The sequence below is a fragment of the Tetrao urogallus genome, assembly GCF_951394365.1.
Source record: "Tetrao urogallus genome assembly, chromosome: 5".
Classification (NCBI taxonomy): domain Eukaryota; kingdom Metazoa; phylum Chordata; class Aves; order Galliformes; family Phasianidae; genus Tetrao; species Tetrao urogallus.
The window spans coordinates 57,745,324-57,770,148 of record NC_136818.1 but is presented as its reverse complement, the minus strand read 5'-3'; the positions used below and the strand labels follow the sequence as shown (position 1 = coordinate 57,770,148).

The following is a 24,825-nucleotide window of genomic DNA, read 5'->3' as shown; positions in this document are numbered from 1 at the left end:
AACTGAACCAAAAAAAAACCAAAAAAGCTTTAAGACTGTGTAAGACAGATAATTACTCTTCATAGGATTTCAAAATTATTTCAATTAATGATTTCTATTTAAAATTGAGAAATTGATTTGAAAAAGAAAAAGAATACTCTGAAATGTATCAGTGGATATATATATATATTTTTTTTTTTTATGGGGCTCAGAATGTATCTACGAAAACCGTGGTTACATATTAGATACCATTCATTCTAAAACCACATCAACAACAACTACAGTTTTTGCAATAGCATTACAGCATTCTAGGTAAGTTGTCAGAGAAAAGATAAAGGAAGAAAGGAAGGAGGAAAAATACCAAGAAATGATCAAAGTATAGCTCAGTGGAATTTTTATAGTGAAACAAAAAGCAATGCAGTGTACAGCAGGTGGTAAAGTCTGACTTGGGAAAGCTTGTAATAGGCCACACTAACCTCGCACTGGGGAATGCAATTGGATATATCTCAAGAATGTGAGAGTCATAATCCATAACTTCAACCCATTACATGATCAAAACCTTGGAACCATTTTCTAAAAATGATTCTCTCCTTACCTATTTCTTTCTAGGCAAGTTTTAAAAACCAGCATCCAGTTTTAATAAGCCATGCTTTTATGCTTGTAATACAACAAGTGAAGGATTATCCATTTTTATAGAACAATCATTCATAACAATGATAAGAACTTGCCAAAACACTTTTTAAGTGAAAAATCAACCTTTGTGCTAAGTTAGAAAAGATTTGGGTGTTGTTAAACTCAGAGAAAAATTGTGGGACAGGGATTTGTTTTCATCTTACAAGAGCGAGATTATAATCATATGGCACAGTCCTACGGAATATTTCATGTCACTTTGTACTCACATCAACAGTCCTACTCGGTTGAACATAAGACAAGCTTTAGTAATTACATCCCTTTATTAAATGCTGATCACTAGCTTAAAAATGTGCTCTTTTTCTATACAGTTAACATTTTAATTTTCTTCTGAGTAGTAATTATGGAATTAAGTTAGAAAGTGAGATTGTGTACCATTAACTACAGAGCTGATACTTCACATTAATTCCACTGTTTACTCTGAAGATTTAAGACAGACTAAGTAGCTTCGAGATATACAGCAAACACAATCTTTTATTTATCACACAACATTTTTCAGGCTCTACTGCTGCCTCAGCACAAACTAAATGAAGGTTGAATAATTTGCAGATGAGTAAAGTGAGCAAGTCTACCTTTACTGAATAGCCAATTAGTACCAAGGCATATAATTACCCTGTTTCATAACCATAGAAAGTGCTGAGCAACCATGCATTTCTTTTAAAAAAAAAAAAAAAAAAAAAAAAATTATCACCAAATTCATCTCCACCTTTCAACTCTTTTCATTTTGGATATTAAGTTCTGCTGCAAGTTCTCAGTGCACTTCTGATTTGTTTTCTTTTTGTCTGTGTCACAGTATCTTACAAAAAAACTTCTAAGAACTTCTCAAGAACCACTTAAACTCCTTGCCCTCATAAAAGCATACAACAGAGCCTTGAAAATACTGCTGCCCCTTAACGCTTGCATTCCCACACCATTCACAGTTTTGAGAAGAGCTTGCCCTTAGCATTCCTTTCTACATCATTATCAGTGAAAAACTGCTTTATGAGAATAAGAGCTATAAAAAGAGAAATTATCTTTTTCAGTTACTACCTCATTTGATGGGCTTTTGTTAAGAAAGTATGCATTTATTCTATGATAGGTACCTACGCATTTTATTTTTGTTAATGTGTACAAAGAGAGTTCATGTTCCCTTCCCAAGGCATCCAAAGAGAGCTGAGCTCCCACCTTTCTGAAAGTAAGAAATTAGCTCATCAAGAGGTGAACTAACGGACAGTTAATGTAACAATACAGAGGTTGAATAATGAAAGAATGTATTACATCTCTACAAACACAATGGTAAAATGGACTGCTAGGAAGTGTAAAAAGAGACCAACTCAGAAAAAAAAAAAAAACAAGTAGATGTCAGCTTCACTACAAGCAAACAAAACAAAGCCTTAAAAACATGCAGTCCTTTGAGAATACTTGGAGCTAACAAGGAATAACACTGCCATCCAAAGCTCACTAATTAACCACAACCTGCACTCAAGAGTGATTTATAAAGAATGCCTGGCCCTGAAAACGGCACAGTAAAGGAAAAGTTGCAAACAGTTAATCTAATGAAATGCATCATTTAAACCATTCTCATTTTTGTTTATGCTTACTACATCAAAACCAAATCTTCTCAGAATTTATTGCCTAACTGCAAGAAGTTTTTTATTTCTAGTTAAATCCCATGGTGGTAGGTAAACTCACAAGAGAACTAATTGCACTTTTAAATTAGTATGTTCATTTAAAATATAGACATGTTAGGATAATATCAGAAACAATTAATTACCCTTACACTGCTGTTGTTTTTTTATCTTTTTTTGCAGAAATACATGAATCTAATATTTTGCTTACTGGGTCAATAAAGCAGCACAAAAAAAAAAGTCAAGCACTATTTTGTTTTACTGTGAACTCTGCTGTCTATCCATCGTGTTTACTTCGGCATTCTCTCAATGAATTCTATTTATTTTCAATGAAAAATACAAACTAGACAAATTCAGTTGTTGGCCATCATTTTAGAATATAGTTGCAAGTTCAGCAGTTTTTGATTTCTCATTGCACAGGTCTGCACATTGTCACTTTTTTTAATATCAAGTGAACTTCATCCTTTAAAAGGAGGCAATTATGTATTTCCAGTTTAGTACCAGAATTAAGAAAAAATACTGATAGAGTTCCTGACAGAATGTAGAGACATGGGCAATCTTCTCCTTCTGTTTCTCCAAAACATCAATCTTTTGTATTACTCCAAAAGCTTGATGAAGAAATGAAGCTAGATTTGTCCTAGAAGAAGGACTTCATGGTGCTACAAAGCCCCACATTGCTGCTATGAAAAGTCAAGAATTTCTGAGTCCTTCATACCGTTTTAGCAGTTCTTTAAAACAGTCAACAGTAGCGAAAATTTTCCTTCTTTTCTCAGCACAAGAATATCAAATAAAGTAAAGATAAAAGCAGATTCATATTCTTATTTTGAAATGTCACTCTGACCCATTCCCTAATCCTGAAAGCTTTTGTTCCACACAGGAGAAAGGTTTGAAAGCCTCTGACATTAACCTCCCCCAAGTCACACTCTCCACCTTCAGGTTAAGGCACAGTGTTCACCTGACAGCTGCTCTGACTACATCTGTGAACTCCACACCACCATCTGTCACAGAAACAAGCCATCTGAAACGAAATCTCGCACCTTAAATCATCATGATTGCAGTTTGAGAGGAAGAGACAGACAAAAGAAAATCAAGCAAAGTTTCAGAGAGCCTCTGTCAAACCTGATAACACATTCAGACTCTCTCATCGAGAATAAATGCAATCGGACAGATACAAATGTATTTTTTCCTTTAAATGCAACTGAAAAACAGCATAAATCGTGGCAGCATTCCATTAGAGATTCGGGTAACTAACTGACTGTTTAACTTGAGATATGCCTCTGAAGTGCACACATTTGTCTACAATTGCCTAAACTGTGTATGAGGTATCTAAAATTTATATCACCCCATTGGCTGACATTTTTGAATAAAGATACACACAGTAGGATGTCACCTTGCAGAAGTTCAAAGTTCTGAAACAAAAACCAAAACACACTACAATAAATCTGGGTTCCAAACACAAAGAGCAATTTTTCATCAATACTTCAAGCCAGTCAGGTAGTATTCAGTCATACCAGAAGTCCAGTACACACTGTTAGATTTGAGGATCTGCTGTACAGCAATTTTAATGGGAGACCACAGGAAAAAAAAAAAAGGCATAATATGTGACTAGACAAATCACTGCCTTTTATGATTTTGTTATTGCGATTTTGATTACACTTTTATTATTATCTCACATCAAAGTGTCAGCTGACAGAACATTTTTGAAGGTTTCATTAAGTGCAGTGTCAGGAGAGATCTTCTAACCAAAGCATTACTACTCCCTTTCCTTCGTTAGCAAATAACTGAAAATATTTGTCTTATTGGAAAAAAAAAAAAAGTTTTCCATCCAAGTTCTCCATTTATTGAAAGAAACTGAAATATATAACCTCTAGTTGTATCTCCTTCCCTGAGGCACGTATGCACTTTTAACCAATTCCTTCCACCACCCTTATCAGACTGATAATGAAGCTCTGACTCATTCTATCATCGCTTTGCAGGGCATTCCCACATGCTTCATGCAGTAGCACAGCTCCTCAGAGCCCCTCTGAGCCCATACTGTGGACATATAAGAAGCTAGGGATTTCCAGCAGCAAAGTACACTTCTTCAGCATTTCCCTGTCCCCAGTTGTTTGCAGCCCATGTGAAATGAAGGCACAGGTTTGCATGTGCCCTTCAAATAACATGAGACTATCAAAGACTGGAATGTTTTCACCAATACACGGCTGTGTCCATGATTGCTTTCTTTTATACTGTCATAAGCAGTTACTGACTGCATTTCCAGGACCAGCATGTGAAAAGATGCTGTAATTTGAAGATCTGAAGGTGCTGAGCTTGAAAAGTCAAAATAAACAAGTATCTTGAGTTCTCAGAGCAATTCCCTAAACAGCTGACGTAGTCAATCACTGACACTACAGGTTCCCAGTCCAAACAGACAGTTAATGAAAATGCTGCTACCTTCTAAGCTACCTGTAAGCAAACAGATGAAGACAGTCCTCCCAGCATTCCTCAACAGAACACATTACAGTAATGTAATTCCAAGGCAGCTAAGGTCCAGACAGGGAAAAGAGACGTATTCTGTCTCACACTGACAAGCTTTTAGAAGTGGGGAAAAAAGCTCTTAGGAAGTACCATGAATTTTTACATAAAGAACAACAGCTATTAATTAAAGAAGGTGATATGAGTCAGAGCAAGTTGTTTTATGTACATCATCCACACAAAGTATTTTCTTTATCCAAAGACTTCCAGTTGAAATATGTCAGTTTCTAACAGAAATTAAATGGCTTTATATTTTACAGAAATATATATTGACAAAAACAAAAGTATGTGTGAGCATATATATGTGTACGTATACACATATCATACTCACATACACAGTGTACACATATAGGTATATGTAGGTGTACATTCAGCAGAACAATAACATTAAATAAAAGAAAAATCCATGCAGCAGCTGGGAGAACATTCAAATAAAAAGTAAAAAAAAAAAAAAAATTGTCTGGGAATCCCAAAGGCTTTAAGAAATTTTATTCACACCCATTCCACGCCTATCTTTCCATTAGACATCACAGTCATGAGTGGTACCTTGCCATCAATCACTTTAGAGATAGCAGACAGACACAATTCTGCCTTGGACATGTTGTTCTCAGCCACAGACTGCCATTACTGCAGGATGATAACCAGATTTAAAAATAGGAAATAGCGTGCTTAGATGATTAGAGGAAACTTTATTGTGTATTTTTACATGTTGTATTTTTGATACCTTTCCTTAGATGCTGTAGGGAGAAGCTATTTCAGTGGAGATAAAAACATTAATTTACACTTTCCTGAAGATAGAGCTCACCACTAACTTCTAGAGCATTTTGATCTGCAGTATTCACAACAATGCTCTTTTCAAGCAGGTGAGTTTACTCCACTTCTTTTTCTTTTCAATCTAACATAACTTTAATTTTAATGTCCACATAAAGGAAGAAAATGCATTTCACTTATGGTAAGATTAACTGTAGAGGTAATTAAAAGCAATGCTTTCACATATGGGCTGAGGAATTGTCACATACCTACAACTTCTATGTGTGCTACTCATGAAAACACAAAGAAAATTCCTTTTGATTTGAAGGAAAGGTGTTCATCAGCTAAAATTGCACGTATCATGAGCAAAGTCTGTTCCACTACAAAATGAGCAGAACAGAAGGAAGGAAAAGTCATGCCATGCTAGTAGTCATTTAAGCTTACCTTTTGAAATAGTCAATGTATTCACCACCCAAAAACAATCCTAAGAGAAGTTTTACTTACAATGATATGAAAGCCAAGACATCTTTCTGTGTTACATTAAAAAAAATTTCGCCTTACACTGATTCCTGCTGTCACAGTGCGCTCAAGAGGACTAGAATTCCTCTAATCAGCCTTCTTTTCATCTCTTGAAAGTCATTTGTAAACAGTAACCTGAAGCAGTTAAAGCAGGTAAGGAGAAACACTTGGGAACTGCTGTGTCGTTAGGTTTAAGTACAAGTTTTCTTTAATATCCTACACATCACTGATATCAATCTTTAGCACCACACTACATTTCCTTCAAGTCCTTATGGTGGCAGACACTTTACCCTGTCTACTGTGGAAAAAACCTTAAAATAGATTCCTCACAGAAAATTTAATTCACGGGAACATCAATTACAGTTACCCAAGTTACCTGAAGTGTGTACTTCTGTATTTCATCCAGAACAAATTCCACTTCTTTTGAGGTTGTTAATGAAGCAAGATTCCCACTTAAATTGTAGCAGTACAGTTTGGCATTGTCATAGCTTTCACGACTAGAATTTATGCGGAGGCAGGCATCTCCAATGTGACTCCATCCTTCCCCACACAGGTGAGCTAGTATAAAAAGCATATGGTTAAAGTTGAATTGAAAAACAATTAGAAATTCTAAGAAAATATGAATTTTATCTTCTTGAATCTGTAGTTCAAAATATAGGCAAATAATAAGGTTCCATTTTCAAGTCACATAAAATAAAAACAAACGAATATAATACTACAATATCAAGCATTCTCATTAAAGAAATAGAATATTATTTTGAAAACTAATGTACAGCTATCTGAAATATTTATTAGAGATATAATAACTTTCATTATAAAAATACTGTTATTACACTTTTTCTCTGTATTCATGTTTGTGCAAAACTACATTAAAGATCAGATGATGTATATAATTAAGAGCACTTAGCAATCAGTTTACTTAATTGCAGTCTAAATTTCAAAAAACGTGAAAGCAACCATTCTGGAATTAAGAGATCAAAACTGTATCCTATTTTACTTTATCATATTTAAGCCTAAATAGAAACACAATCAGAATGATAAGAGTTTCTAGTAACATCTTAGGAAGTATTTCCTTTTCAACGTATTTCAGCATTACCCAGATGTAGATAACTATCAAAAGATAAGAAAATAATTCAGAGCAATTATTTCAGTTAATATTTACATAAACGTCACAAACACAGCTTAATACTGTATATACATGTTAACAATTTCTGTAAGAAATGATGTTCATTAACTTCAACTGGACATAAAGGTTAAACGAGAAAGGCCCTGATATCTACCTGCAAATATGTAGTTATGAATACAAATTACAGAATAAATATTGTTCAAAATGTTAGCTTTCACCTTGTGAGAATATCTTATATTAGCATTTTAATATTCACAGCTTCCATAGTATTACTAACATTGTACAATCAAGAAACTAGACCTCGGGCCATATCTGTGCAGCTAAATCGAAGTATAATTCAAGTATAATTTATAAGGCAAAATTCCAGCCAGCAGAAGTAACAGTGTCAGTGAATGTGTAACAGCACAGCGTGGCAGTACAGCAATTCAGTTCTGCACGTAGGGATCCACACAGACTGGAGCCCATCACCAGTCTGCGCACCAGCAATCTGTGAGTTGCAGTTACACATATTCACATTGTGTAGGCTCACCCATTAGTCATCATGAATAAAACAAATCTAGGCCTACTCGTTAAATAAACAAACTCGGCAATAATCAGAGGATAGCTGAGGTTGGAAGGAACCTTAAGGAGCATCCAGCTCCAGCCCTGCCCTGGGTTGGGTGCCTCCCACCAGATCAGCACCCAGAGCGCCACCCAACCTGAGCACCCCCAGCGATGAGGCACCACAGCTCTGGGCAGCACTGCCAGTACCTCACTGCCTCTGAGAATGTCTTTCTAAACATCTAACTTAAATCCCCCCTCTTTTGGTTTATAGCCATTCCTCATTGTCCTGTCACTGTCAGACTGCATAAAAAGTAGGTCTCCCTTCTGTGTATAAGCTCCCCTCAAGTACTGGAAGGACACAGTAAGGTGTCCCCAGAGCCTTCTCTTCTCCAAACTGAACAAGCCCAACTACCTCAACCCATCTTCATAAGAGAGAAGCTCCAGACCTTTGATCATCTTCATGGCCCTTCTCTGGGCCCACTGCAACAGCTCCACATCCTTGTGCTGGGGGCCCCAGGGCTGGATGCAGTACTCCAGATGGGGCCTTATCAGGGCAGAGTAGAGAGGAACAATCATCTCCCTCACCCTGCTGCCACCCCTTTTCTGATGCAGCCCAGGACACAGCTGGCCTTCCAGGCTGCAAGAGCACATGATAATGAAGGAGATTTCCTCAGTTTTGACAAATATAAAAAGCAGCATCCCTGCTGGCAGCCCTTACCAGGTAAAGCCTGGCATTCCTGCTGCCGCTGGTCCCACTGACAGTTCAGGTGCAGAGAGCAGCTCTTGCAGCTGGTCAGCTTATTGCAGATCTGTTCATTTCTCACGTGACATTTGGTGTAGTTTTTAACGGACTACAAAAACAAAACAGACACAATGTCAGACTGTTGACAAACCAGAAGTCAGAACTGAAATACACAGCAGGTGGCCTTCTCTCAGCAAACCACAGCCATCTAAAGCCATCAGCTCTTTGCCTGGGTTCACCTGGCAGTTGGTGGGGGCAAGAAAGGCATTTTCTAGAGCACAAATCACCCCACTTGTCATACACAGTTCACTTCATATGGGTAAAACAGCACTTTGAAAATGCCACATCTCTGTATAGGAGACAAGAAGAGCTTAAATATCTAAAACACCTTCCTTAGATAGTTCAGGAATATGCTCTCACTAAATCATTTCATTCCCAAGTTATCTTCAGGCTTAGCAAGTGAAGCAATCCAAGAGATAAAAAATGAAGCAAGATGCAGGTGTAAAATAACTACACTTCACTTACTGATGATATGAGAACACCCTCTACACTGTCTTATCTGGATCCAGAGAAATGAAATAGGAACTATAGGTGGATACAAGTGATTGCAAGAAGATAATTTTAGAATTTGTCAACAGTGATTGTTATTTTACAGTTTTAATTGCAAATCTGTAAACAATTTAGCTACTATAAAATTTAAAAAACAGGAAAGCATTTTACCCATCAGTTACATAAAAACAGGAATAACTTTGGTACTTGAGGGCATAAGAAAAGCAGTAGATACAAAGGAGATTTACCCAGTTGCTGGGTTTTATCCTCCCGAAAACTGGAGTATTCCTTTCTAAATTCCTTTCTAAAACCACACAGCACAGGAGTGCTTTCTGATGCTCCTGTGTTCCAGTTTGCATCTATTGCCTTCTGTTCTGCAACTGGGCACCACTAAAAACAGCCTAGGCTCTTTGCAGCCTCCCTTCAGACAAGATCTATGCTCAGGCTTCCTTTCTCTGGGGTAAATAAACAGTCCCACATCTCTCAGCTTTTCCTCATGTAAGAGTTGCTCCACCACCTTAAAACACACAATATGCAAGTTCACATTAAAGTACATTTCTATAACAGACTGGTACACAAAGCAGTTATGAAAAAAAGAAAAGCTACCAAAAATTAGATTAGTTCATGGAAAAAAAGGAAAAAGATTCTTGAGTTATTATAGGCTTGTCAAACTGCAGAGAAGTATAATTCATCTGGAAAAGAAAATCATTATGTTGAGATAGCATATTTTTGGTAAAATTAAGAGATGAACAATCCATGAACTAAAATAACATCAAAATATATTCTAAATATTTCAGCACATGCTCAGTCTTCCAGGTAATCAGAAGTTTTAGATAAATTCACTCATTTGTCAAAGATCAATTCACAGCTATAAGCACAGAATCACAGAATTGTAGGGGTTGGAAGGGACCAGAGATCATCGAGTCCAACCCCCCTGCCAAAGCAGGTTCCCTCCAGCAGGTCGCACAGGTAGGCATCCAGGCAGGTCTTGAACATCTCCAGAGAAGGAGACTCCACCACCTCCCTGGGCAGCCTGTTCCAGTGCTCCGTCACCTCACTGTAAAGAAGTTCTTGCGCACATTTGTGCAGAACTTCCTATGCTGCAGTTTCCAGCCGTTTCCCCTTGTCCTGTCTCCAATCACCACTGAAAAGAGTCCGGCCTCATCATTCTGCCCCCCACACCTTAGATATTTATAGACGTGGATCGGGTCCCCTCTCAGTCTTCTTTTGGAAAGAGTCCAGCAGAGGGCCACAAAGATGGTGAGGGGCCTGGAGCATCTCTCCTATGAGGAAAGGCTGAGTGATCTGGGTCTGTTCAGTCTTGAGAAAAGAAGAATAAGAGGGGACTTGATCCAAGTCTATAAATATCTAAGCAGTCATGTATATATTTAATGCAATAGAAATATATTTTCTCAATTTATTAATACAAATATTTTTCTAGATTTCAGTTAGTTAACTCTCTTTTTATTTTTTATGTTTTTTATAATGCAATTGTTAAAATGAATTTTCAGCCTCACAGAGGACCAGCTTAATTATTGCTAAGAATACTTTTTTTATGCCTTCATTGGATGAGTTCCCCAGTGGTGAACATAACATGGAAGGTACTTTTTTTCTGTCTGTAAGAAATCCTACAGTGAAGCCGAGAGAAAGAAACGCAAACTGATCTAGGAGAAAGCATCTACACCACAATACGAAACAGAGCCAAAGGCAATGCTGCAAAGTTAGAACATCTACCTAGACCAATAAATGCATACAGACAGTAAAGCATGCGATACCTCCGGTACGAATCTGCACAGAGGTTTGCTCAGCCACAATGCATATTCACAAAACTGCCTGAGAGATATTGAGAGAAAAAGCACCACCTGCTCATTTACAAGCCCTCAACTAACCCACTTTTAAAACATGATATTGTCAAAATCCTTAAGTATTCTGACTGCTTTTTAAAATCATATATTCCCTAGTAACACTATATACAGATTACTACTGTCCAACTAAACTATCTGTTCCGTTATTTTCTAATCATGAAGCTTGTTGTGTGCTGGTTATTTAATGTTTAAAATAAAATTTAACGTATTAGTGAGTCTTCATAACAATGTTCTGTTGTAGTCCCTTATTCCCAGCACTTATTGCCTTGAATCCAGTTTAAACATTGCCTAAAAATTTCATTAATTCAATGAAGATGTAAATCCAACAAGTAATTCATATTAACGCAATATTAAGGTCATAACTTCAGCTACCAAACCCAATAAAATTCAGAAATATGACAGCCCATTTGTTAATGAAGTTCTGTATTTTTGTAGGATATTTCTGCACACTCAAGTACCATTAAATTGTTATGTATAATTTCCTATTCCTAAATTCCTATAAATCTGATTTACTGATTTTTCAGAACTGATCTTGATATGGTGGTAATACAGACAAACTTTTGAACTGCAGTGATTTTCTACATCTCCACTCTAGAGTGAAAATATTACAGTAGTTAATGTTAAAATATCAGAAATTACTATTAAACAATGTACTTTTTCTTCCTCCTCCTGGATTTCCCAGGATAATGATATAATCTCGCCTAGTTTGCCCAGCCTCGTTATAAATTATCAGATAGGTTTGCTACCCTTTCTCTCAATCTACTGCCAAATTTTACCTGAATGTTTACATTTTACCAAAAAAAATTTTCTCTATTCACAATTCCTTCTACTACTTTATACAGCATTTCCCCCTTGACTGTTCTTTAAATTCCTCATAGGTAGGGATATCACTATGATTATTATTATTGATGTTAGTGTTTTACTGTCACTATGAAAGAGATCATCATCTTTCTGGAAGTTGTGCAAACATTACACTAAGATAACAGTTCTTGCCTCTAAGGCATTGCATAAAAACACTTAATAATGTAGGATTACACTTTTCTTTGAAGCACTCTCTAGTACCCTCTATTCCTCCACAATACGCTCTTTACCATCCCTATCACTGGTTCTAAAACATTTAGTTTACATTGCCGTGCTCAGAAATAGCATAATTTAAAGTAACTTAACACTTTGGAATGCATTAGATTACTTAAAGTAACTGAAGTATTGCTGTATTGCATGTGTGGAGATTGACACAAGAAGTGCACAGACTGCGACTGGAGACACAGGTGTGGGTTGGTCACAGTTGCAGAAAGAACACATCCCCCTTGTAGCCACAAGCAAAAATGCCATACAGACTGGATGCAGGAACACCTCAGCTGTTTCTTCCCAGCACAGTCTGCCCAAAACAAGAAAAGCACCTATACTCCTCTTCAAAAGATGCACCTCAAATTGTTCTCTAATACAGAAAATTATTCCGTGTGCACTACTGCCTGGTGTTCTTGATCCCAATAGTTTAAGTGTTTTCAATGTAGTCAGCCTTCTTTATAAATGCTGTTTGTTACAGTGAAAGAATAAGTATTTTAACAAGCCTAAAAAATGACGATTCAGCTCAAGAACTGAAATTTTATACGGAATATCTTTTCAAATTTTCCCAAGGACTCATACAGTTTTGAAAAGAAAGCATTTTCTTTCAATCAACAGTGACGACAGTTTTCATGTGATGTTTAGCACTACTTTCTATTCTTTCTATATTTCAACTCTTCAAAATATTTTGTAAGTAATATGGAAATAAGTTATTTTATTTGCAAAATGCTAGTGTGGGCCGTCAAAATTCCTCTATACTAAAGGATTACAGTCAAGATAATAGCAAAAATGTGCAGCATATTACTGGAGCTACATTATCTGAAGTGAGTGCTTGAAATTTTACTGTAGAGATGTACAACAACAACAAAGTTGGGATAGAAGGAAGAAGTTTTCATTAATTCCTTCAGCTGGCCTTTCAGGACTCATGTTTGGATGTGAAATGGAGCTTAATGTGAAACGGGAAAGGGGATGATTTATGTTTAAGATATGAAGAAGCAAAACCAATTTGTTTTGTTACTGCAAGCATTTCCCAAAGAACTGGGTGAGAAAAGACAAAAGAAATGGTTTGGAAAAGACAATAAAAAAGGAAAAAGAAAACCAAGTCTTCAAAACCTGGTAGTATACATATCAAAAATAAATCAACAATGTCTGATACCAACCTACATGTATGCTTCAACATTTCCAAACTTTTTAGTCTATAAGCTAGACTAAACCAGAAGCACTCAAGCTGATCACAAATTAAAGTGGCATGGTACTTACCCAAAACCCAGCTCACCTCCTCTTTCTCAAGCACACAGCTTAGAGAAGACTGGCAAGCAGAGGGAACTAGCACTTTCAAGGCCTCAGTGCAAATAGTTTTTCAGTGTGTCTGCATGTATTTGAAAAGCACAACTGCAAAAATGAAACAGCTTTATGGCCGCATTGCTTTGCTATATTACTGTCCTTACAAATGATTACCTCTTAATATCTCAAGAAACTGTGCCACTTTCTCTACCATTATTTTGCTGCATTTCAAAAGAGTAAAAGAAAAAATAAATTGATAAAGCACATTTTTACTGTAAAATTCGTGTTCTCTGTCTTTTGTTGCAGTCTGCAAATTCTTTTCAGCCTACATTCATTCTACCTGTCACAAGGAAAGATTTTGTTTTCATGGGATGGCTCAGCTTCTTCCTGTGAAACAGACCAATTGTTTACTTATACTTCAATGTTGCTACCCTAAAGAAATGCAATGCATAAAGATGCAGCAAATTGGAAAGAAAATCTTTCCAAAGACATATTTCTTTCTGTTCTGTTTTTTAAAGGACTGGAAAGTAAAATTGATAAATGGCTTTTTTTGTGAATATTTTCTTTACAGAATATGAATACAGTCAATTTTATGAATACATTCAGCAAGTATCGCTGCTGTATGATGCAAAATAAAGCTTTTTATGAGCAGATGTCCAAGATGATTATAATTTCATAAAAAATTATTTTGATCCACATGTGCACTTCTTCCATCAAAAAAAAGGCAGAACACATCAGAATCAGTGATGACCAGAGTCCCACAGGTAAAAATCAATACAATCTACTCCACACACTCCAAATAAAACAGATATATAAAATAAGCAGTACAAAAATTCTCTTTTAAATAGGTGAAATAAATGAAGATGCGAAGCAGAGAAGTTAAGGAAAAAAATACAGTGACAAAAAGCTATTGATTCTGATTTTAGAAAAGTGCAATATGCACAGCTTAGAATAACACATGTGGTACTAGCAGGTTTCAAAAGCGAGGCAGGACTTTCCTGTTTATATTTCCTTTTTTTATGCAAAGAGATCCAACAAATGGGAGAAAAATAATAAAAAAAAAAGTATATTGATGAGAGGTTGTTACCTCCTTGCAACAGTGTTATATAACATTCTTTGCTTCAGAGCTGAAAATAGCCTTGGACTAGATGCAAGAGTCTCCACGGAAGGGCTTGCAAGAAGAGGTTATGCCAAGATTAGTATGCCATATATCATGAAGTCTGTATGAACTCTGAGTAAGATGGTATCGAGGAGATTATTAAGTCACTAGCCAAAGAGAAATTTCAGTACCATCTTGAATGATTCCATATAATTTAAGTTAGCTGCTTCCTAGTTGAGTAAGATTGGACAGGATGAGCTTCATCCCTCCATGTTTGTATCGGATATAGTATTATGAGTCAATTAAAATCACAGTATGCAAAAGTGTTCAATTTAGGTGAGGTTTTATGGGGGAAAAAAACAAGCCAGCTTGCTAGTGCTAAAACAAGATAGACCTCCAAACAACCTGGCATTGCAAGCCTCTGCTCACAATTTCACCAGACTATTATACAGTGTTATGATATATCCTGATGATCCATGAACCTCCACAGTGGTGGAATACAATGCCCTGTTAATGTGCTGATTCATATCAGATGGTGAGCATAGGCAGGTATATGTGTATCATCAGTGCACTAGTACAGCTTATGAAGTCCATCTGTCCAAATAGCAGAGTGGTTTTGGGAAATCTCCTTACTTTATAGCCCTGCCAATCAGTGCCCCTCACATACCTGTGACCATGACACCAATGCCAAACTGACTGCCAACATACCTTTAATTCTCTGCCAGTTTCCATGAACAAATTTTGTAGCATTATTGTCACTCTCAGCTGGATGTTCTATGATCTAAGTAATAAATCGAAGACTTTGCACAGCTGCAGAAACAGGGCTTTCTCCTTGAGATATTTCTGAGTCCTCAGCTTGTTATCTAATATTGCCATCACAGCGCTGTCAAAACATTTTTGAATTGTAGGACTATGAAAATGGGTAATCAGCCTGATTTGTGCCATTCCTCCACATGGTGCCATTCTGTTGATGCTATTTTGGCAGGTTTATGTTGATAGCTTCACAATTCTGCCTCCATAGTCTACCAGACAATACATTCGTTTTGAAACAGCCACATCCAACTTATGGCACCTCTTTTCAAAAATCTTTTGGATACATTTTCACTATCGCTAGTTATCATTATCACTATTATCTAGTATCATCACTATTCTCTAGTAACTCCACTAAGAGCCTTTGTTACCTGCCTTTAATCCTGGATAAAATGCAAGAAATTATATAGAAGACTGGTGCACCTATCCCTAAATAAGCTAACAATCTTGGTCATGAACAGTTATCAACGAAAGATATTGAACTGAGAAGCCTGTGCTAGAATACTCAGTACTCCATATTTTCTAGGTATGAAGATGGTTTGCTCTTTAGCAACTATTCCTTGCTTAAGAGCTGAAAGCCATGGCTAGAAGATTGGTACTTAACACAATATTTTCTATTAGGAAAGGAAGAATCCTTGAAAATCACAAAAGAATCTAACCACTAGAGCCTAGAATATGAAATCACTCTGAGAAACTATTCTAATGGTAGTGATTTGAGCTGTCTCACTCTGAATGGGCAAGCTTTAAGTCAATCCAGAGTCAGTCCAACTCATGCCTTTATTTGCCTATCTGGAGACTAAGACTGATTTGCATCAGGTTCAAATTAGAAAGTAAGCCTACATTTAGTCAAGGAAGTACGTAAATAAAGGATTCTGAATTCCAGTACAGCTAATGTCTGGAGCTAGCAAAGAAAATATATATATATATATATATATAAATATATATTTATATATATATATAAAATATATATTTATAAATATTATATATATATATATATATATATATATACATGGAAACAAAATTTATCAAGCTAAAATGGTATCATAAGCTTCTCAAAAATCAAATGAATGAGCAAGAGATGCAGCAGATAGTGGACGAAGTTTAAAGCTCTAAGCAGTATTAAAAAACAAAAACTAAAGCTGTTTAAATCTATATGTTCTATCTTTATAAACATAAACAATATACACAATCTCAGCAAATCACCACAGCTCAATCTTATGCTCATGCAGGCTCATACTCCTGTAATAAAATAAGATGCAATCCTATGACTTAAACAAAAACATCTGTATGATGACCAGTGATCAGAACATCAAGACTAAAGAAACTGACCTGGTTCTGTTCAAAAGGGAAACAAAATGAACTGCCATGCATCATGGGAGTCCACAGTTTCTGCCTGCATACTGTGGGCAGCATATGCTCAAAAACCAAGCTGGTAATGACTCTGGGACATTCCAAATATTGTTAATTAGGAGATAATAGTGTTTGTATTGAGAGATATACATAGTGGGCTAACATAATTGAAGACTATTTTTTTCCTGCAATGCATATCTTTACTGCAGTCCAAGCCTGCCCTCTGAAATATTTCTACTGCAGAAGTCAAGCTTTTGTTCAAAATAACCTACTATTTGTCCACTGTTCTATTTAGTGTAACACAACTTGGGTTTAGTTAGGAAATAAAAAAACAAAAACAAAATTAGTATTAATAACACGATCATGAATTTGCAAAGACTCACCACACTACAGTTACTGTTTGCTGAAATGCACTTTTTGTCATCGCACCATTGGCACCCGTTCGTATTGGCAGTACAGCTCGCACAGTCTGCATATCGGTAACATCTGTCATCTGCAGCAGCTGCAATACAAATGAAAGTCAAAAAGAAACATAGGACTATATTTTAAAAAAATTGCCTAGAGTACTGCCTGTTACATCATTTATTTAAGCTCTAGCCATTAAAGGAGGGTGTAAGCTATTCTGGGAAATAAGTTCTATTCAGTTAATAATATCCTTTAAAAATTCCCCAAGTAAAAATCATATCTGAAGGTTAACTAAACGAATATTCACTGATTTGCAGCACATGAGCATTTTTAGGACAGTGTGTAAATTTAACCTATAAGAAAGCTTCTTAAACTATTGACTGTTCACTTCTTTAATAGAGAAGATAGATTTTCTTTAGATGCAAGTTTCTGATAAAAAAAATTAGATTGATGTCAGGAAGCAATGGTAAAAGCTTCATATACAAAAATCTAAGATAGCTGTTAGCAAAACATAGTCCTCCTAAGTTAAATTACCATAATTAGTTTAGAAATTAGAGAGTTCTGTCATTGCAGTATAAAAAAATCTTGGAGGAAAACGTTCATGTCAATTCCTTAACATCAAAGCTGTAGGACTTGGACTGAAATTTATGCTAATTACTGTGTTTAATGCCTCTGTATCTAGAAACAAGTCTTGGGATCATGAATGTTTAAGAGATTCCATTGCCAGGAAGGTCTTATCCAAGAATTGCTCTTTCACAAACCCATTAAAGTTCCTGCTTATCTTTTAATCTTGACCATCATCACTTTCTCACGTGATGCTCTCAACTAGATAACGCTCCAGAGAAGTGGCATAAAAGAATAGAAGGAAAACACAGCTTTGGGCAGAATGTTATCACCTCAAACTGGAAGGATATGACAGCAGGGAAGAAGTGCTGTCCAGTTAGCAGAGGTTTTGACAGATCCACACAGTTTCTTCAGAACTACAATTCTCAGCAGCTTGTCACATATATGTTTAGGTGCAGTTTTATCCCAATTCAGAAGCATTGGAAATTGGGCCTAACTCTTGTATTTTCTTCAGCCTGACTACATTTTATTTTCGTAAACACTTGTTGATACAAAGCTTTGCTGGGGTTTTCTTTGAAAATAAGTTCTACTTTCATCTGTGTTACTTCTGAATTTGTAGTCTCAAGATTCTTCTTTCTTTAAAGAGCTGAAACTTTTTAGATTAGTATTATGAAAGTGTACAAAAACAGTTCTTCAGAAAACTACCCAGATAACCTTTCAGTTAAATAATGCATCTTTTTCCAAGTTTATACCTAGTTTAGAAACAAATAAGAGCTAACATCTTGAAGCACTAATAGAATAACTAATGATTTATTAAGATGTATACCACCATTTGTACATTTAATAAATGGACAAAGTTTGAGTGGTGATTTTGTACTGCATGCAATGAAAGATGTGAATAGAAAATAGGTGTATTTAGTAGCGATGCATATTCTGTTCATGTGAAGTATACGGATTACATTTTCAAAAGCAATTTATTTATGACGTGCCAAAATACTCAAGAATAGAGTGCTAAAGTTAATCATAATGTTCAATAGATTTTTCAAACAAATATGGCTATCATAATGCCACACAGAAATTCACCAGGCAAACTTGCACCCACTTCAACATAATGCTGCAAAAGACTTGTCTCAAGTTTGTCTCCAGCTATGGATGAACTCTATACTATGATGCAAATATTTCCACTGGTATGTAAACTACTTGAAACAGTGATGTTTTCCCTTTTCTGTACTGGTACACACAGACATGACAGTGCCATATGCCTGTAATGGTAGCTATCACTTGCAGGAGCCATCTGTGCTCTGTCTGCTGTTACGATTTCCCGGAATCAGAACAACATGAGGGCTTTTATTTAAGTAAGCATGTATTTATATACACATGTGTGCATATACACACACAGTCCAGTAAATGAAAAGGTGGAGAAAAAGGAAAATAATTTCTCTGAAATTGCCTTGAAGCTCAACCTTCAAGTTCTCCAAATACAGTGCACAAAATTCAATCTAGAGCAATTTTGCATAAATTCTTCTCTTTTAACAGTCTTATGTTTCACATTCTTTGGCACTTTAAGTTTGTTTTTCTTTTTTTACTGTATTTAAAATCCCCCCAAAATTGGAGCTCAAAAATTTTAAAACATTAATCCCTAAATTTGTCAGAATCACTAGATCAGCCTGTTTGGGTTGTTTTTCCCATTTCAATGGATTTGTTTTGTTTTTCTTCCTTCTGTCTCCTACACTGCATCAAAAATTTCATACTGTAAGACAAAACTTACCTGTTTTCTTTGGACATTTTGCTCGAAGGATGTTGTTAGCATTTCCAGATTCCCAGGATTCACAATGTTTCTTGTTCCACAGACACCTTATTCCTGGACGAGCATTCTTACACAGCTCTTCGTCTCTGAATGCTTCACAGTTTGGAGGTTTGTACACAAGGATGTCATTCAAAAGAACACTTGAAAATCCCCCAAATATGTACATTGACCTGTTAAAAAAAAGCAAGCAAATACAACATATTGTAACTAAAAAATTCTTTTTCTTTAGCTGTCTTGATACACAATAAAAAATAACATATTATAACAAAATATTCTTCAGTGTTTGCATAATAATTATTGATATGCTTTTCTACATATTTTTTTCATTGGAAATATAGACTAAGAAAAAATTATTCCATGTTAGCTGTATCAGTGAGTGACACACACCAAATGTGTAGAAGAAAACAAGGGATATGCAGGAAATAGTACTCATTTTTTAGTTTGATAATGAAAGTTGATAATGAAAGAAGTGTGATAAAATCACCTGCAAGAAAAGAGAACTTTTACCTTGAAAATTTCAGAGCCTACCAGTAATGCTTAGGGATGGATATTTGGCTTTAGTACAGTAACAGCTAACATCAAAGCCAGAAAACAAGACTTGAGATCTTATCCCTTTTTTCTCCTTCAGGATTAAAAACAGTCTCAATTAAAAGATATTTAGAAAGAACTTATGAATCTGCTGTATCCTATACTCTTATAATAGATACAATCATATAGTTACCAATAAGAGAAATTTTTGAAGAGTATCTCATAACATGTTATCTTTTACATAAAACCCTTCTAAAAATACCATTAAACTCTAAAAAAGAAACAGTCATTTCACCTTAATCCAATTCACTGAAAAATTACATTTCTTGAGTATTAGACATAGCTTAGTTGTTTCAAAGCAACAAAGATCAGAAAGTGAAAATTTATCTGTTGCTAAATTCACTCATTTCCCCAATTTTCTCTTAAGTAACATTTGCTGATTAATTTCAAGTGCTGTGTTACTGCTTTGTTTTTATTAAAATCTGTTAAAATCTTAATTGAATTATTATACCACCTTTATTTCTGGTCCCATGTAGAGGATCTAAAGATTGTCTACCTATACTTAAATAATGAGCTTATAATAATGCTGAATAATGTGTAACGATCAATAGTGTGGGACGGTCATTTGCAGTTGTGCAATGTTCAGACATTGGGTCATTTGGCAACAAGCCAAATAATAAAACTCACACAAGCAAACCTGACCACAGTTTTGTACAATTCTGCTACCAAAAAGGAGACGTTTGTCCTACAATTTTATTTTGGGGGATTGGAGCAGGGGAAGCAGAGAGCTCAACCATCGAATTCTGTAAACTCTAGATCCATCTCCTTGTTCTAAATGACAAAGATTTACTGAGCTCTTCTATTCATGGCAAATGTCATGAAAGTATGACGTATTTTATAAAGGATAAACAATAAACTCCATATAGTCAGACGCTGACAGGCTTTTATTTTTCCACTTGAAAGGACTAAGTGGTGATCACTATCAGCATCTATGAACTTACTTTTTTTCCCCAGTAAATTTACATGTTTTTGATTTAATGACTGTAGAAGAAAAAGAAATAGTTGTATGCTGTAAAGAAAAAACATTCTTATCACATCCAAGTGAGGATTATAGTGGGTCCTTAATTCAAATTCACTGCAGCTAACAGTAGTGACAAAACACCTCAGTACACTAGGAGGTTTATATGAAACAGCATTGGAATAGGTTCCACTGCATGTCATATTAACTCTACAGCTGACTGCTGATATGTCAAGCCACTGATAAGTGCTATTTTTCACATTAATAAATTATATCAGTTACGTGTCATTGAGCCATACTTCAGATGGATATAATTACTGTCTTTTTTTTTTTCATGACAAAAGATGGTCAAGAAAATTTAAAATATGCTTCACTTACCCATTACTGACAACAGCAGTGTGACCAAATCTGTTGACATCTCGGTGCAGATTAGGTTTCGGTAAAATCTTCCACTCATCACAAGCTGAAAGACAAAAGGAAAACATACAGTATTATACAAAATAATCTCAAAATTTGCAACAAAATATATGCAGAGTGGATTTTACTGGACAGTCATCTATATTTTAAGCATCAACTAATTTTATCCCCTATTTAACTGTGCTTACTTCCACTGATCTGGGAAAGGTTATGTCCACGGTAAAAAGAGACCACCTGCCTACTCCTCACCTCCTTCAAATGTTCTTACATGATTTTATCACCTGTTGATCCCACCAACTCTGAAGTACAAAGTCTGGTTCCAATATATTTTAAAACTTTTAATACTACCCTGTCGTTGTTTTTTGTTGTTTAGCTTCTTTATTTTGTTTCTTAATTAAGCTGTTCTGTAAAAATCAGCACGACTTTCTTTTCCTTTCCCCTCTTTCCAGTAGGTAAAAGCTGCTTTTTCCTACTCTAAGCAGAAGCATCCTACAGAAATCAACAGTCTGAAAAGTTCCTTGGTGTACAGCAAGACTGCACAGAGCACTTTTGAAACCCAAGGCTTTCCAGAGTGTTAATGTAATTATTATGCAGATTTTTACTTAGCACTGCTGAATTCATTTATCTGTACAATTCTAAAGACAAGCATGTCTAAATAAAGTAAGCTTTATGCACACTGAAAACATATTTTTAGATATGAATATTTTTTGCAAGTCGTAGATCTGATTAAAAACTAAAGCAATATCATCACAGAGCACGTAGTCCAGGAAGGTCTGCTTAAGACTGAAAAAATAGAAAACAATATGAAATTTCAACACCTTTTCTTCCTACTCTTTTAGATTGAAAACTAATAAAAAGAAGGAAAAAAAAAAAAAAAAAAAAAAAAAAGAACAAAAAGAAAAAAAAAAAAAGAAAAAGAAATGCAAATTAGGACATCCAAGAAGGAGAAACCATCCTTAAGGTCAGTGTTATCCAGCGCCAAAGTCACTCTAACTGCAGGCCACCCTGATCCTGCTCTCATTTCTACTGTCAGAACATTTCAGCTCCATTCTGGCACATCGAACGCAGAAAGCCATTCACAGCAGCTCTCTGTCCAGCTTGCTTTCTGTGACAGCACCACATTGACACAGCCTGGTGCAAGGTCACTCAGAGCTGGATTTGGCACATGAGAGGACGCACAGCTAGGGACAATGCTGCAGTAATAAACAGCTCAGGAGACCAAGGCTTCCCCAGAACAACAGCCAGAGCCCATAAAAAGTCAGAAATAGCTGCAATAGATAAAGCAATTACTGCATTCTATTATTTGGAGACAGAAACCTAAGGCACATCATGACCAGAGTAATGCAGATGGTCCAAGCAGCAGTAATTTCAATATCAGACCTTGAGAGAATTTGACAGTTTGAAGAAACTATAATAAAATTTCTTCACTGTCTTAGAGGGCCAGTAGATGTCAGAATCCTCTCTCTCAACTTCTACATTCTGTCACAGTAACTATTATCATCATACAATTATATTTTAATACACAGCACCTCTCAACTGTTCCTTTTGATTTTCTCTACTTAAATAGAATGGTAATATATGCCAGAGAGATGCTCTTGAACAGGGTCAGTAGTAGAGCTAACAGTGGGATCAGTTAATTGTTTATGATCACCAGGTTGGGAAAAACATTAAATATAAAAGTTGCGTATCCAAGGAGTAACATTGGATTTGAAGTAACATTGGAGTAACATTGACATTTGAAGCTTCTATGATGTTTGAATCATCTGATAGCTTAAGACCAGCAGCAGCACTATTTATTGGAAAATAAAACTGATCAACAATTGTGCGTTCGATCTTTATTTCAAGAACGTATTGTCATTTTAAAAGCTATAAAAGAAAACATTTTTAAAGTTTCAGCAGATCAGCAAAATCTTTGTGTTGCACTTCAAAACCAAAATATTGCTGCCACTATAAGTCATTGTACCTTAACACAAACAGCATGTCTCAGCTCACGTCAATGATGGTAAAGAAAACACTTAAAGAAAACATTACATTTTCAGCCTATCTAGGAAAGCGTTACATTTTTTCTTTTTATTTGTACACACATATACAAATAGTGTTTCCTGTACTTAGAAACTTATCTAAGAAAAAAAATGGGATTTAACACGAAACGAAAACCATAAAACCATAATAAAGGCCCATTTTCAGATAAGAAATCCTTGAGGGCTTGAGATATAATAATTCCTAGCTTGCTGATGATATTTGTCAAACTGGCAGTTCTTTTCAATAGAATACAAGAGGAAAAGGAGGAGGGAAGCTCTTTACAAATAGCCTTTCCTCTTATCTCCTCCAAGCCTTCTCAATGACTGCTGAACACTGAACAGGCCATTGTGCAAGAAAAATCAGGCTGTGATACTTTAAATTCCTCATCAGAATTTCTGTGCAAAAACTGGTTGATGTGAAATACAGATAGTTAACCAACTGCTGGTGTGGGGCTTTTTCTTGGTAAAAAAAAAAAAAAAAAAGAAAAATCAAACAGAATTCATCCATGCCTATCATCTTCAAACTTCTTTAAACTTCTTTTGAAGATTTCAAAGTACCCACCTTTCCAAACTTACTGTATGGTTTCAAGAATAAAAAGACAAATAGCAAACAGTATAATTTACAACATTACCTATCAACATTACAGCCTTGTCTATCGCATTTACTGCATTAATAAGAATGGCAAACTTCAAGGAATAAAAATAAAATACTTTCCACTGAGAAACACATTTCTTTACAAATTAAGAAGTTGAAGGAATTATTCTATTCATCCCAGATGAGCAGAATTTCTAGTCAGTGAGAAGTACAATGCAAACACAGGGCCCTTCCTTCCTGCCAGTATGGCTTCAACTTCAAGTATTATCATATTATATCATTGGAAAAAGATTCATATTCCTCTCTAGTGATAGTTATATGTAATGCCATCATGAGATATTACAATGAGATTATACAAAAGCGGCTCTTAGACTGAATTCAATCCCCATACAAATCACATACATCAGGAAACACACCAGAAATGTGCATTAGCCTTGAGGTAACCCAGCTGAAGCTGGTAGAGAAATACACTCATGCATACTACATGCATGATTTTTAGGAAAAAAAAAACATTTCTAATCAACATTGTCACAGAAGTGAAATAGTCAAAAACTGACATGCTTTGCAACATTGAACTAAGACCAAATTTACCAAATCACAACTGAGGTGAAAATAAGAGAACTCCTGCATTCTAACTGTATCCTGTTCATTTTGCAGGTCTTCCTGAGAGTGACTTGTGCTTTGCAGAGACAGTTCAGAACATTAACAACCTGTCTTGCTGTGGAAGGCAGCATGAAGTTTACACTTACTCTTCAAATCTAATTTTGAAAAAGATATTACTAAAACATTAAGACAAAGCTGGACCAGACACGGGTTAACGCAGCCTCATTATGTCTGAATTAAGTTAAAACACTTTAAAAAGTTATACAAAAGATCAGCACTCAACCATCTCCAATTCAGATTTTGATTTACAAAAATCTGAGGGAATAGCACATCACAAGCTGTTTTCGGAGGTGACTAGTCATCTTTTTTCTTCAT

At 35.6% G+C, this 24,825-nt stretch overlaps 1 protein-coding gene across 1 annotated transcript in view; it reads right to left on the bottom strand.

Annotated features, from left to right (window-relative positions):
• ATRNL1 (attractin like 1) overlaps window positions 1–24,825 on the bottom strand; it is a gene marked incomplete at both ends in the record, with an annotated part of 422,440 nt that overhangs the window by 313,835 nt on the left and 83,780 nt on the right. The window contains 5 exons of the mRNA XM_079535698.1: window positions 6,436–6,617; window positions 8,447–8,579; window positions 16,876–16,994; window positions 19,230–19,438; window positions 21,193–21,277. Coding sequence (XP_079391824.1) covers window positions 6,436–6,617; window positions 8,447–8,579; window positions 16,876–16,994; window positions 19,230–19,438; window positions 21,193–21,277 — 728 coding nt within the window. The remainder of the gene's footprint in view (window positions 1–6,435; window positions 6,618–8,446; window positions 8,580–16,875; window positions 16,995–19,229; window positions 19,439–21,192; window positions 21,278–24,825) is intronic.